Raw genomic sequence first — 15819 nt, 5'->3', positions numbered from 1 at the left:
TGTGGATATCCAGGGTAAAGTCAGAGGAATGAAGGAATGTGGGGGCAGGTATTTATTTTAAAGATGTAAAAGTTAAGTTCTGGCTGCTTTCACACAAAAAGGCATGATTGACTAGTTGTCACAGAGACTGTATGGCCTGCAAAGCCTAAAATAAAAAGTTGTTATCTGGCCCTTTGTAGAAGTTTGCTGACCCATGCTCTAGAGTGTAGTGCCTTTTTTCTTCTCTTCAAGTCATACTATTCATCAGTAAGTTACTTTGAGAATAATGTGTTGCTTTCTTTTTTACACTCCCCCAATAAACGAGCACTTAAAATCAACCAGTAGGTGAGGCGAACCCAAAACAGAAAGGAAAGAGTAACATAGTGCAAGTGAATAGTGTAATCACATTGAAAATAAGGGTGAGGATGAGAAGAACTAATTTAAGTAATTTTGGAAAACAAAATCCAGTACTTTGGATACTATAAGGCTAAAGATAACTATATAGAAATGTTGTAATCTTGTTAATAAATGCTGTGGGTGAGCAATTCTGAAACTACTTTATGTATGTAGTAGAATTGAACAGATAAGTAAATATATTTTAGGTAATGAGAACCAGGTTTCTGACTGGCAGAGAAAGAAATTACGAATAAGGGAAAGGCTAAAATGAACCCTGTGTATAGGATTGAAATCAGAGGATCAGACCTGTTGCTGTGTAAGTGGTGGTGCTGAAATGTGTACAAAGCAGTATTTGTGCTTCTTAGGGCACATTTTCAAACCTTGGTTTGTATTTATTCTTGAAATAATTTGTTTATGTTTAAAATTATAAGACCAGTCTTTTCAGAAATAAAAAGATCTGTGACTTACTTTCTTTTCTCTGTTTAACTACCTTTTCAATCCTAAATTAGTTTTAAGTGTTTCCTTTGTGAGAAAATGTGAGAAATAATGAATTTGTCAGCCAAATATATTTTATATGTTGACTAATTAATATATATTCTTTTTTCTGTATATAGGCATCATTCCAGCGCTCCAATAGTCATGACAAAGTAAGGAGAATAGTTGCAGAGGAGGGTCGTACAGCAAGAAATCTGATAGCTTGGAGTGTTCCTTTAGAAAGCAAAGATGATGATGGTATGTATTTTTAAAAGGTTTCATTTTTGTTGTAAATTAGGAGGGTATATTTAGTCTTAAACAGTAGATAGACTGAAAACTCTTTACAATTTGAACTGTTGGGCAAATTAGCATACGTTAAATAAGAAATAACTTTTTATTGCTTTTTTAAAAAAGATTTTATTCATTTATTTATTAGAAGGAGCATGCACGAGTGGGGAGGGACAGAGGGAGAGGGAGAGCAAGAATCTCAAGTAGACCCCGTGCGAGGGGGAGGAGCAAGATGGCGGAGGGGTAGGAGACCTAAATTTCGTCTGGTCCCAGGAATTCAGCTAGATAGTTATCAAACCATTCAGAACACCTACAAACTCAACAGGAGATCGAAGAAAATAGCAGGAGTTCTATGAACAGAAAAGCGACCACTTTCTGGAAGTGTATATTTTTCTGGGGTCGTTGTTACCCTTTTAGCATTTTGTTCTCTCATTCATCTGTTCTCCTATGGACAAAATGACAAGACGGAAAAACTCACCTCAAAAAAAAGAACAAGAGGCAGTACCGACTGCCAGGGACCTAATCAATACAGACATTAGTAAGATGTAAGAACTAGAATTCAGAATGATGATTATAAAGATACTAGTTGGGCTTGAAAAAAGCATAAAAGATACTAGAGAATCCCTTTCTGGAGAAATAAAGAACTAAAATCTAACCAAGTTGAAATAAAAAACGCTATTAATGAGGTACAATAAAAAATGGAGGCTCTAACTGTTAGGATAAATGAGGCAGAAGAAAGAGTTAGTGATATAGAAGACCAAATGATGGAGAATAAAGAAGCTGAGAAAAAGATAAACAACTACTGGATCACAAGGGGAGAACTTGAGAGATAAGTGATACCATAAAGTGAAACAACATGAGAATAATTGGGATCCCAGAAGAAGAAGAAAGAGAGAGAGGGGCAGAAGGTATATTGGAGCAAATTATAGCAGAGAACTTTCCTCATTAGGGGAAGGAAACAAGCATCAAAATCCAGGAGGCACAGAGAATCCCCCTCAAAATCAATAAAAATAGGTCAACACCCTGACATCTAATAGTAAAATTCCCAAGTCTCATAGACAAAGAGAAAATCCTGAAAGCAGCTTGGGACAAGAGATCTGTAACCTACAATGTAGAAACATTAGATTGGCACAGACCTATCCACAGAGACCTGGCAGGCCAGAAAGGACTGGCATGATATATTCAGAGCACTAAACGAGAAAAATATGAGCCAAGAATACTATATCCAGCTAGGCTGTCATTGGAAATAGAAGGAGAGATAAAAAGCTTCCAGGACAAACAAAAACTGAAAGAATTTGTGAACACGAAACCAGCCCTACAAGAAATCTTGAAAGGGGTCCTCTAAGCAAAGAGAGAGCCTAAAAGTAACGTAGACCAGAAAGGAACAGAGAATATACAGTAACAGTCACCTTACAGGCAATACAATGGCACTAAATTCCTATCTTTCAGTAGTTACCCTGAATGTAAATGGGCTAAATGCCCCAATCAAAAGACACAGGGTATCAGATTGGATTAAAAAAACAAAATCAAGTAGACCCCGTGCTGAGCTTGAAGCCCCATATGGGGCTCAATCTCATGACCCCGAGATCATGACCTGAACTGAAATCAAGAGTTGGATGATCAACTGACTGAGCCACCCAGGCGCCCATTTATTGCCTTTTTTTCTTAGCTGATATACAAATGGTTTCATGAAAGTGTTAGTTTTGCAGTTTCACCTAGGAATGAAGGTAGGTTTGTTATGATTGGCAGATTAGTTTTCTTTTTTAAGTTAGAGGAGATTGAGATTTTTTTTTTTATTAAATTCTTATAAAAAAATAAACAGATTTTAAAAAAATTTACTATATTCACCACAGTTACAGTTTAATGTGATGTTTTAGAAAAGAAGAGTATATTTCTTTAGTTGTTATTATTTGAACTAGAAAAAATACATTTTTAGTCCTTTCACTTTCATGGGTAGGATCATTGTGAGCACTGCCTAAATCCTGGGGATCTAGAAGATTGGATAGGGATGTAGAAAACAGGAGGTTGGGGTGTGCCAAAGGGGATCTCACTTTGAAATTTTCTCGGGGTTTATAGAATATTCCTCATCTTGGGTTTGTGCAATATCTTTTCATGCTTACGTTCAATTATAGATTTTTGGAGGGATTCTACAGAAATTATGCCGTACCCTTTTCAGTGGGTCAGAGAAGGCACATGATAGTGGTTTACTTTTGTTTCTAGTGATGCCAACATTAATCACCTGGTTAAGGTGGTATCTCCTGAGTTTCCGCATTGTAAAGTAACTATTGACTTTGTAATTAATAAGTAATTTGGGGTAAGGTAGTTTGAGACTATGTAAATGTCCTGTTTCTCTTGAAACAGTCTACTCACTACTTTCAGCTTTTGTTGATAATTCTTAGCTGAATAAGTTACTACTCTGGTAGTTGCAAAATGGTGATTTGCTAACCCCAGTGTTCCTTCTTTATTTATTAGCTGACATTCTAATGAAAGAGAGAGCTTTCCCTTTTTCCTTTTGTAGTTATATGTGTAAGTTTATATTTAATTTGTATGGAGTCATGGTTTCTTATTTAATGAGTTCCAATTTATCTATTTTGATGCTTAATTGTTTTAGATCAGTGGGAGACCTGTTAAGCTGGCTCCTGTTTCCTTTTGACATACTCTTTGAGGACACCCTTACTCAGGGGGATGTTTGAAGCTATATAGGAGTTCATCCATGTTTTATTCTTTTAGATTTACTTTACATTTACATATTTTTTTATATTTTATTTTTTATACTTTGTTATTTAAAAATTTTATTTTATTTTAGTTTTCTACATTTGTATCTCTGATCCATTTGTAGTTTATTCTTATATGTAGTGTGAAGTATGGATCTAATTTTATTTTTTTCCATATGGATAACAACTTGCTCTGGCATCACTTACTGTAAAGTCTACCTTTGCCCCATTTTTTTGGGATGTCACTGTATTGTAAATTAAATTTCCATATGTACTTACATTCTATTTCACTGGCTGTTCATCTAATTCATGTGTGAAGGCTACACTGTTATAATTCTAGAGGCATTATAGTATATTAAAATATCTGCTTGGACCAGTACTTCCTTGGTAGCTTTTCTTTGTCAGTCTTCCTAAGATATTTTTTTAAAAAAGATTATATTTATTTACTTGAGAGAGAGAGAGATAGCAAGAGAGAGCATAAGCAGGAGAGAAGGAGAAGCAGGCTCCCTGCTGAGCAAGGAGCCCAATGCAGGGATGCAGGACTCAATCCCAGGACCCTGGGATCATGACCTGAGCTGAAGGCAGATGCTTAACCGATTGAGCCACCCAGGCACCCCTTCCTAGATATTTTTAAGGAGCAGTTACTTTGAATCAAAAACTACCAAATAGAGGGAGAAATTAAATTTTTCTTTTTAAATTTAGCTCTGCACTAGCTAAAATTTTCATAAAGAAGCTTGCTGTTACATTAACTTTTTTGATAAAAAATATATATCAACATTATTTACTACAAAAGTAATAACAAACCTAAAAATGTCTTATGGTTGCTATGTATGATTCATATTATTTTAGAAATTTCATTTTCCCATTTTCCATGGATTATTCAGAACACAAAATAATCTGAGATTTATTAAACTTGCTTCTATTCAAGGAAGGAAAGAAAATATAATAATGAATCACATATCTGTATATAACCTGATTTTTCATGTAAGTACATAAAAAATTGACCAGTACAGTTTTTTTGTTTTTTTTTTAAGATTTTACTTATTTATTTGACAGAGAGAGACACAGTGAGAGAGGGAACACAAGCAGGGGGTGTGGGAGAGGGAGAAGCAGGCTTCACGCAGAGCAGGGAGCCCGATGTGGGGCTCGATTCCAGGACCCTGGCATCATGACCTGAGCCGAAGGCAGACGCTTAACAACTGAGCCACCCAGGCGCCCCTGGCCAGTACAATTTTAAAGCTTCATTCATGCTTGTTGCAAAATAATAGAACTGTGAGACCAGAGAATTAGAACTTTTGAATATCTAAATAATGATGACAAAAGAAGAATGTCAATTTCATAATTTAAAAAAAAAATTTTTTTATTCTTATGTTAATCCCCATACATTACATCATTAGTTTTAGATGTAGTGTTCCATGATTCATTGTTTGTGCATAACACCCAGTGATCCATGCAGAATGTGCCCTCCTCAATACCCATCACCAGGCTAACCCATCCTCCCACCCCCCTCCCCTCTAGAACCCTCAGTTTGTTTTTCAGAGTCCATTGTCTCTCATGGTTCGTCTCCCCCTCCGATTTCCCCCCCTTCTTTCTTCCCCTCCCGCTACCTTCTTCTTCTTCTTCTTTTTTTTTTTTTTCTTAACATATATTGCATTATTTGTTTCAGAGGTACAGATCTGAGATTCAACAGTCTTGCACAATTCACAGCGCTTACCAGAGCACATACCCTCCCCAGTGTCTATTACCCAGTCACCCCCTCCCTCCCACCTCACCCCCCACTCCAGCAACCCTCAGTTTGTTTCCTGCGATTAAGAATTCCTCATATCAGTGAGGTCATATGATACATGTCTTTCTCTGTTTGACTTATTTCGCTCAACATAATACCCTCCAGTTCCATCCACATCATTGCAAATGGCAAGGTCTCATTCCTTTTGATGCCTGCATAATATTCCATTGTATATATATACCACATCTTCTTTATCCATTCATCTGTTGATGGACATCTTGGCTCTTTCCACAGTTTGGCTATTGTGGACATTTCTGGGCTCTCCATTCTGTTCCATTGATCTATGTGCCTGTTTTTATGCCAGTACCATACTGTCTTGATGATGGCAGCTTTGTAATAGAGCTGGAAGTCCGGAATTCTGATGCCGCCAGCTTTGCTTTTCTTTTTCAAGATTCTTCTGGCTATGCGGGGTCTTTTCTGGTTCCATACAAATTTTAGGATTATTTGTTCCATTTCTTTGAAAAAAGTGGATGGGATTTTGATGGGGATTGCATTGAATGTGTAGATTGCTCTAGGTAGCATTGACATCTTCACAATATTTGTTCTTCCAGTCCATGAGCATGGAACGTTTTTCCATTTCTTTGTGTCTTCCTCAATTTCTTTCATGAGTATTTTATAGGGTTCTGAGTACAGATCTTTTGCCTCTTTGGTTAGATTTATTCCTAGGTGTCTTATGGTTTCGGGTGCAATTGTAAAAGGGATCGACTCCTTAATTTCTCTTTCTTCTGTCTTGTTGTTGGTGTATAGGAATGCCACTGACTTCTGTGCATTGATTTTATATCCTGCCACTTTACTGAATTCCTGTATGAGTTCTAGCAGTTTTGGGGTGGAGTCTTTGGAGTTTTCCACATAAAGTATCATATCATCTGCAAAGAGTGAGAGTTTGACTTCTTCTTTGCCGATTTGGATGCCTTTGATTTCTTTTTGTTGTCTGATTCCTGTGGCTAGGACTTCCAATACTATGTTGAATAGCAGTAGTGATAGTGGACATCCCTGCCGTGTTCCTGACCTTAGGGGGAAAGCTTTCAGTTTTTCCCCATTGAGAATGATATTCGCTGTAGGTTTTTCATAGATGGCGTTTATGATATTGAGGTATGTACCCTCTATGCCTATACTCTGAAGAGTTTTGATCAAGAAAGGATGCTGTACTTTGTCAAGTGCTTTTTCTGCATCTATTAAGAGGATCATATGATTCTTGTTCTTTCTTTTGTTAATGTATTGTATCACGTTGATTGATTTGCGGATGTTGAACCAACCTTGCAGCCGTGGGATAAATCCCACTTGGTCGTGGTGAATAATCCTTTTAATGTACTGTTGGATCCTATTGGCTAGTATTTTGGTGAGAATTTTTGCATCCATGTTCATCAGGGATATTGGTCTGTAGTTCTTCTTTTTGATGGGGTCTTTGTCTGGTTTTGGGATCGAGGTAATGGTGGCCTCATAAAATGAGTTTGGAAGTTTTCCTTCCATTTCTATTTTTTGGAACAGTTTCAGAAGAATAGGTATTAATTCTTCTTGAAATGTTTGGAAGAATTTCCCTGGGAAGCCATCTGGCCCTGGGCTTTTGTTTTTTGGGAGATTTTTGATGACTGCTTCAATTTCCTTAGTGGTTATAGGTCTGTTCAGGTTTTCTATTTCTTCCTGGTTCAGTTTTGGTAGTTGATACATCTCTAGGAATGCACCATTTGTTCCAGGTTATCTAATTTGCTGGCATGTAGTTGCTCATAATATGTTCTTATACTTGTTTGTATTTCTTTGGTGTTGGTTGTGATCTCTCCTCTTTCATTCATGATTTTGTTGATTTGGGTCATTTCTCTTCTCTTTTTGATAAGTCTGGCCAGGGGTTTATCAATCTTACTAATTCTTTCAAAGAACCAGCTCCTAGTTTCGTTGATCTGTTCTACTGTTCTTTTAATTTCTATTTCATTGATTTCTGCTCTGATCTTTATTATTTCTCTTCTCCTGCTCGGTTTAGGCTTTATTTGCTATTCTTTCTCCAGCTCCTTTAGGTGTAGGGTTAGGTTGTGTACTTGAGACCTTTCTTGTTTCTTGAGAAAGGCTTGTATTGCTATATATTTTCCTCTTAGGACTGCCTTTGCTGCATCCCAAAGATTTTGAATAGTTGTGTTTTCATTATCATTGGTTTCCATGAATTTTTTTAATTCTTCTTTAATTTCCTGGTTGATCCATTCATTCTTCAGTAGGATGCTCTTTAGCCTCCATGTATTTGAGTTCTTTCCGACTTTCCTCTTGTGATTGAGTTCTAGTTTCAAAGCATTGTGGTCCGAAAATAGGCAGGGAATGAACCCAATCTTTTGGTACCAGTTGAGACCTCATTTATGACCTAGGATGTGATCTATTCTGGAGAATGTTCCATGGGCACTAGAGAAGAAAGTGTATTCTGTTGCTTTGGGATGGAGTGTTCTGAATATGTCTGTGAAGTCCATTTGGTCCAGTGTGTCATTTAGTCTTTATTTCCTTGTTGATCTTTTGCTTAGACGATCTGTCCATTTCAGTGAGGGGGGTGTTAAAGTCCCCCACTATTATTGTATTGTTGTCAATGTGTTTCTTTGCTTTTGTTATTAATTGCCTTATATAATTGGCTGCTCCCATGTTAGGGGCATAGATACTTATAATTGTTAGATCTTCTTGTTGGATAGACCCTTTAAGTAGGATATAGTGTCCTTCCTCATCTCTTATTACAGTCTTTGGTTTAAAATCGAATTTGTCTGATATAAGGATTGCCACCCCAGCTTTCTTTTGGTGTCCATTAGCATGGTAAATGGTTTTCCACCCCCTCACTTTCAATCTGGGGGTGTCTTTGGTTCTAAAATGAGTCTCTTGCAGACAGCATATCGATGGGTCTTGTTTTTTAATCCAGTCTGATAGCCTGTGTCTTTTGATTGGGGCATTTAGCCCATTTACATTCAGGGTAACTATTGAAAGATAGGAATTTAGTGCCATTGTATTGCCTGTAAGGTGACTGTTACCGTATATTGTCTGTGTTCCTTTCTGGTCTATGTTGCTTTTAGGGTCTCTCTTTGCTTAGAGGACCCCTTTCAAGATTTCCTGTAGGGCTGGTTTTGTGTTTGTAAATTCCTGTAGTTTTTGTTTGTCCTGGAAGCTTTTTATCTCTCCTTCAATTTTCAATGACAGCCTAGCTGGATAGAGTATTCTTGGCTGCATATTTTTCTCATTTAGTGCTCTGAATATATCCTGCCAGTCCTTTCTGGCCTGCCAGGTCTCTGTGGATAGGTCTGTTGCCAATCTAATGTTTCTACCCTTGTAGGTTACATATCTCTTCTCCCGAGCTGCTTTCAGGATTTTCTCTTTGTCTATGAGACTCATAAGTTTTACTATTAGATGTCAGGGTGTTGACCTATTTTTATTGATTTTGAGAGGAGTTCTCTGTGCCTCTTGGATTTTGATGCTTGTTTCCTTCCCCAAATTAGGGAAGTTCTCTGCTATAATTTGCTCCATTATACCTTCTGCCCCTCTCTCTCTTTCTTCTTCTTCTGGGATCCCAATTATTCTAATGTTGTTTCGTCTTATGGTATCGCTTATCTCTCGAATTCTGCCCTCGTGATCCAGTAGTTGTTTCTCTCTCTTTTTCTCAGCTTCTTTGTTTTCCATCATTTGTTCTTCTATATCACTGATTCCCTCTTCTGCCTCATTTATCCTAGCAGTTAGTGCCCCCGTATTTGATTGCACCTCATTAATAGCCTTTTTGATTTCAACTTGGTTAGATTTTAGTTCTTTTACTTCTCCAGAAAGTATTTCTCTAATAACTTCCATATTTTTTTCAAGCCCAGCTAGTATCTTTAAAGTGATGATTCTGAACTCTAGATCTGACATCGTACTAATGTCCGTATTGAGTAGGTCCCTGGAAGTCGGTACTACCTCTTGTTCTTTTTGTTGAGGTGATTTTTTCCATCTTGTCATTTTGTGCAGAGGAGAATAGATTAATGAGAGAACAAAATGCTAGCAGAGTAACAACGTCCCCAGAAAAGATACTCTAAATAAATCAGAAAAGACCTGAAACAGTGGGAAAAGAAAGGGAAAGAGAGAAAAAAGAAAAAGAAAAAAAAAGAAAAAGAAAAAGATATAGATAAAAACAAAAACAAAGCAAAACAAAACAACAAGAACAACAAAAAAACAGAATGTGATCAGATATGATCAGGCTGGTATATAGATCAGTGCCACACACTAGATTTTGGGTGTATTTTGGTCTGTTAGAAGAAAGTGCCTCCCAAAATTTGAAAGAAAGAAAAACTTATATGTGTATAAAAATAAGGTTTGATATGATGAAGGGATGGAATATGACTGTAAAGATGGAAATTATAAAAAATTTTATTAAAGGAATTGATAAGAAGTTGTTTGAAAAAAGAAGAGGATTTAAAAAAAGAAAAAAGGAAAAAAAAAGGGAGAGAATGTGATCAGGCAGGGGAGTAGGAAAAAACCATATACTAGAGATTTAGGGTGTATTTTGATCTGTTAGAAGGAACTATCTCAAAATTTTAAAGAGAGAACAACTTCTATATATATGCCAAAAATGTGGGTAACTACTATGAAGGGATAGAATATGACTCTAAAAATGAAAAATAAAAATTTTTTTTAAAAAAGGGATTGATAACATGTTGGTTGAAAAAGGGAAAAAGAAAAATTAAAAAAAAAAAAAAAGAACAAAAGACAGTTAAAAAAAATTATCTTTGAAAGACTAAAGAATCATGGTAAAAAAGCCATGAATTCTATGTGTAGTATTCCCCTAGCGCTGGAGTTCTGCCATTCTCATTGATCGGTAAACTTGGTCTTGGCTGGCTATTCTTGCTGATCTTTTGGGGGAGGGCCCTGTTGCCGTCGTTCTCAAATGTCTTTGCGGGAGGCGGAATTGCCCCCCCCTTGCCCCCTCCTGCTTAAGTAATCTGCTCGGGTTTGCTCTCGGGAGCTTTTGTTCCCTGCAAGCTTTCCGTACAGCTTTGGAGGCGGAGAGGGAAAATGGCGGCTTCCCAATCTCCGCCCCGGAGGAGCTGAGAACTCGGGGCCCCGCTCCTCAGTGAGCCCCCAGAGAAAGGCAGTCAGTCACTCCCGGCTCCCCGGTCTGCAGCCGCACTCCGTGCTCACCCAGCCTGTGACCGCGCGTTTCTATCTCTGGCACCCAACCCCGGGTGGAGTCTCCAAACCTAGCAGATCCCTGCGGTACACTCCCGCGCGGCTCCTCCCCGGGAAGGAAGGTGAGTCTCCCCGGATCTGCTGATTGTTGGGTCCCTGCTGGAGGAGCAGGGGCCCAACTGTCCCGCGGATCAGGGTTTATGGCAACCCCGAGCTGAGAGCCCGCGTCTGGGCTCCGCCTCTGCAGCCGGCTTCCCTGCTCCGTTACCTGGGAGCTCTGCCGCACTCAGGTACCCCCGGTCTTTCTGTGACCCCGAGGGTCCTGAGACCACACTGTCCCGCGAGGGTTCCACCCCCCGCTTAGCCACCGGAGTGACGTCCCTCGGCGGAGCGGACTTTTAAAAGTTCCGATTTTGTGCTCTGCGGCTCTATCACTTGCCAGAAGTGGCTGACGGAGGCCCCTCCCCCGCCGTCTATCCTCCCGAATATCGCCTCGGATTCACTTCTCCGCACGTCCTACCTTCCAGAAAGTGGTCGCTTTTCTGTTCAGAGAGTTGTTGCTCTTCTTTTCTTCGATCTCCTCTTGAGTTTGTAGGTGTTCAGAATGGTTGATCCCTATCCAGCTGAATTCCTGATAGGAGACGAAATCCAGGTCTCCTACTCCTCCGCCATCTTGCTCCGCTCCCCCCCATAATTTTTTGATAAGGTTTGTTTTATATTGTTAAAACTTTGCCAATAATAGGGAAATCTTTATTTTGCTTTTTTTTAAAAAATAGCAACTCGTTCTTATTTATAGCTATAATATGTACTCAGATATTTCTGAGACTCATCCTTCAATTTTTAAAAGTTGTCTTCTGTTGTTTTATTTCTCTTTTCTCTGGTACTTGTTCTAAGCTGGTTATTCTGCTGGATATTCTAAAAAGCTTGCTGGTACACTGTTCTCTGTAATCAAAGGATGAATAAAGGGCTGTGTAGTTGAGTGAGAGTTCTGCTTTCCTCCGTGGTAGAACAGTTGAGGGAGGCCCACTGTGTGTGGATAAACTGTTAGTAGGTGTTATGGCTCACTTCATTTGTACTGCTGCAGAGGTCCTGGCCCAAAATTATTTTGCTGAAAGGAAAATTATTCTGTTTTACATTATAGATAGAATTTTATTCCTATTTTGAATTGCTCTCAAAAATAGAGTGATTATAAAACAGTAGTTAGTATCTTATAAAAAAGAACAAGTGAGAAAGCTGTATCTGATGGCAAAAATACAAAGAACTGAAAACTTCTTTTTTCAAATCAAACTGTGAATTTCATAAATCAGATAAATTTGTCAAAACAAAATGCTGAGGTCTTAAATGGTAAAAAATGTATTCTTGATTTTATTGTTAAAATTTGAATTCAAAGAAGTATTTTCCAGACCTGGTTATAAGTTGAGGAGCACCAACTAACTTGGCCTTGTTTTTAAATTGTCAGAATATCAGACTTATTTAAGAAGTTGATTTATTCCTGTTCTGAGAAGGCCATTCAATAAAATCAGTCCCTGAGACCATGGAAGTTTGTTTTTTATTTTATCTGTAGTTCATATTGACCACGTATAGATTGTACTGTTCTGTGATCTCTCGAACGAGGTTATGTGTTAGTATGCCCAAATGATTTGTATAGTTCTATTTTGTACTACCCATTTGTTGACCTTTATATTTGTCTGTCTATTCTTGCCTTGAAGGGAAATCCAAATGTCAAACTGGTGGAAAATCAAAGAGGACAATTCAAGGAACTCATAAAAATACTAAACAGGTACAGCATATACAACTTTCTGCTGAATTGGCTTTTTATTTCAGTGAGAAAATGTAATTTTTCAGGATTTGAATATTGTATAATTTTGTCTTCATGTAAAAATTCCGTGTAGCATTCTTTAGTTAACAAATGTGTATATAGTACTGTGTGCCTAGCTAGTACTAAATACTTTACAAATATTAATTTATTTGCTTCTTGGAACAGCCCCTTCAGTGTAGGCATTGTTATTATCTTCATCTAAAAATGAGGAAACAGAGGTAAGGAGAGGTTATATAACTTGCTAGTGAGTGACACAGTGAAGATTTGAACCCAGGTCATCAATTTCTTGTTTATGCTCTTAACCCTTCTGCTACACATCCCATATTTGTGAATTTTTTTATGATTTTCTTTCTTTTTATAGTATGTCTTTAGGTTGTAGAATAGTAAAAGTATTATCTCTAAAAATTTTCAAATTGCTTCATTAAAATTTTAGAGAACACAAGCCTATTTTAAAAGTGGTTTTTAGCTTTTTAATTCATAGTTACTTTCTCTGAGCTTTTCATATATATTATTTTGGTTTGATGTTATTAAATATACCAATATGACTATGCAAACCCAAAACTTCACATAAGGAAAACATTAATTGCTAATCAAAATGTCATTGTGAGTTCATAAAATAATCCCTGACTTCTCACCTACAATGGCATCAATTATAAAAAAAAATTTAATTAAAAAGATAAAAAATTTTCAAAAATAGGATAACCGTCTCTGTAGATCAGAAATAAACACACTGACAGGTAAGTGGAGTTAGGGAGACAAACTTAATGGACAAGTCTTATGGAATAAAGGAGGCTAAAATGCCCTGATTATCATGGGGAAACAAATCTAGGCACATGGTATAAAATTTTGGGCTTATGCAGCGTTTTGTACTAGGAACAAAAAAAGCTAGTCTGCCTGGTGTTATGCCCTGTGAATTGATGTCTGAAGCAGTAAAAGGAAGTGGCCCATGGTTTATGACTGGATCTGCTAGTATTCTTGACGGGTGAGAGTTTTTAGTCCCCAGTAAAAGACTTGCGGAAGTGGGACCATAGTGGGCTAGGTGATGGTCACCATAACAGTAGGACACATGGAGTGAGGGTGAGCAAAGTGAAGACGTAAAATACAAGAAATTCAAATTCAAAGTAAAATATCAAAGCATACAAGGAAAATAATGTTATAAAATATAGATAACATATTCTATGAGTGAGAGAATTTACTCCTGAGGTAATGAAAAAAGGGCATTTTCCTGAAGAAGACTTTCAAATAAATTTCCTTATTTCCTCAAAGGAAAGAATAAGTATAAAGAAGAAAGAGAAATTCTGACGTAAAACAGATGGGTATTAATTTTGAATATTTATAGATAAAAGTGAACCAATTAGAAAACTTATAATGAAAGTATTGTCAGTGAAATTTAAAAAACCCATAATTAATGGAATAAATGTACTGGACAAAGAGAAAATTTGTGATTTGGAAGACACTACTGAGGAGAATTTAAAACATATTGCAGAGAACTAACGAGATGGAAAATAAGAAAGAATTTAAGATTGAGAAATTCTATATGCTTTTTAGGACTTTTAAAAGTAGAGTGTAAATAATGGTGGGCATTGAATATTTGAAGAAATAATGTTGAAAAATTTTCTCACTTGAGTTTTGAAGAGCTTCAGAGCAAGACTGTGGAGCTGAGCAGGGTAAATAAAAATAGATTTATATACCTAGCTACATTCTAGAGAGTCTGAAGAATGTTAAGATTAAGGGAAAAAATCTATAAAAATACCAGGATGTAAACAAAACCACAGAGGAATGACAGGTTAATAGCCTTGTTTTGAACAAAGGACAATGAAGCAATATATTTGAAGTTATAAGACAAAATTACTTCTTAAAAAAAATGCTTTCTTAATTTTATTTATTTAAGAGAGACAGAGAGCACAGAGGGAGAGGGAGAAGCAGACTCCCCGCTGAGCAGGGAGCCTGATGCGGCGTTCGATCCCAGGACCTTGAGCTCATGACCTGAGCTGAAGGCAGACACTTAACTGACTGAGCTACCCAGGCGCTCAGACAAAATTACTTTTAAGTCATAATTTTATGCCCAGCCAAGTGCAAGAATGAAATAAAGCTATTTTTAGTTATTTTAGACAAAAACTAAGTGTTTGCCACCCACCGACCCTTAATGAAGGAACTACTAAAAATGAACTTCAGCAAGAAGAAAAAGTAACGTGGAGGAAGGAACTTGTTAAAAAGGTATCTGTAGCACGTGATATGATGAGCACTGGGTGTTATACGCAACTGATGAATTACTGAACACTACATCTGAAACTAATGATGTACTATATGTTGGCTAATTGAATTTAAATTTAAAAAGGTATTTGTAAAATGTGTTTGTAAATCTCATTACCTATTGATGGTTTGAAAAAAAACTCACACAATTAAATTTAGAGAAGTGGAACTATAGTTTTAGACAATATTAACATGAAGGTTGGATTGTAGGGAGTTTGGAAGGGAGAGTGATAAAATCCTTGTCTTATTTAGGAAGAAGTTTTTGTTAGGAAAATATGAATGTAAGTATGTATGATAAAAATATAAGGCTATCAGCTAAAAGCAGCCATGATTTCCAAATAGAGGAATATTATCAAATTGTATCCCACAATATTTGAAAAGAATGATATACCATGGGGGCGCCTGGGTGGCTCAGTCAGTTAAGCGGCTGCCTTCGGCTCAGGTCATGATCCCAGGGTCCTGGGATCGAGTCCCACATCAGGCTCCCTGCTCCGCAGGAAGCCTGCTTCTCCCTCTGCCACTCCCCCTCCTTGTGTTCCCTCTCTCACTGTGTCTCTCTCTGTCAAATAAATAAAATCTTAAAAAAAAAAAAAAAAAAAAGAATGATATACCATGACCATGTATATAAATTTAATTTTACATAACTTATCCATGAGCTGTGCTTTTTGTCTTATCTAGGAAGCCTCTCCTATCTCAGGATTATAAAGATATCTTTCTAGATAGTTTTAAATTTTTGTTTTCATATTTGGTCTTCAGTCCATCAACAGACTAAAAGAAAAATCACATTATCACTTCAAGAGGTGCAGTAAAAGCATTTGACAAAACTTGACACCCATTTATGATAAAAATTATCAATAAACTAGAAATAGAGGGAAACTTCCTCAACTTGATTTAAAAAATCTACAAAAACCCCTACAACTAATGTGATACTTAATGGTGAGAAACTGGAAGCTTTCCCCCAAGATCAGTTATAAGGCAAAGATGCCCCTATCACCACTGTT

General features: G+C 37.1%; 1 protein-coding gene across 8 annotated transcripts in view; it reads left to right on the top strand.

Annotated features, from left to right (window-relative positions):
* The window catches only part of SCAPER (S-phase cyclin A associated protein in the ER), a 539097-nt gene that overhangs the window by 14725 nt on the left and 508553 nt on the right, over positions 1–15819 (top strand). For all 8 annotated transcript variants that reach the window (XM_064570081.1, XM_064570083.1, XM_064570082.1 and 5 more), the window contains 2 exons: positions 990–1107; positions 12456–12526. In XM_064570081.1, coding sequence (XP_064426151.1) covers positions 990–1107; positions 12456–12526 — 189 coding nt within the window. The remainder of the gene's footprint in view (positions 1–989; positions 1108–12455; positions 12527–15819) is intronic.

The sequence above is a fragment of the Mirounga angustirostris genome, unplaced genomic scaffold (genome assembly GCF_029215605.1).
Source record: "Mirounga angustirostris isolate CCGP_5_RB_7025 unplaced genomic scaffold, mMirAng1.0.hap1 SCAF_9, whole genome shotgun sequence".
NCBI classification, from domain to species: domain Eukaryota; kingdom Metazoa; phylum Chordata; class Mammalia; order Carnivora; family Phocidae; genus Mirounga; species Mirounga angustirostris.
Note: the sequence above shows the minus strand (reverse complement) of the source record. Positions and strands in the feature narration are given on the sequence as shown.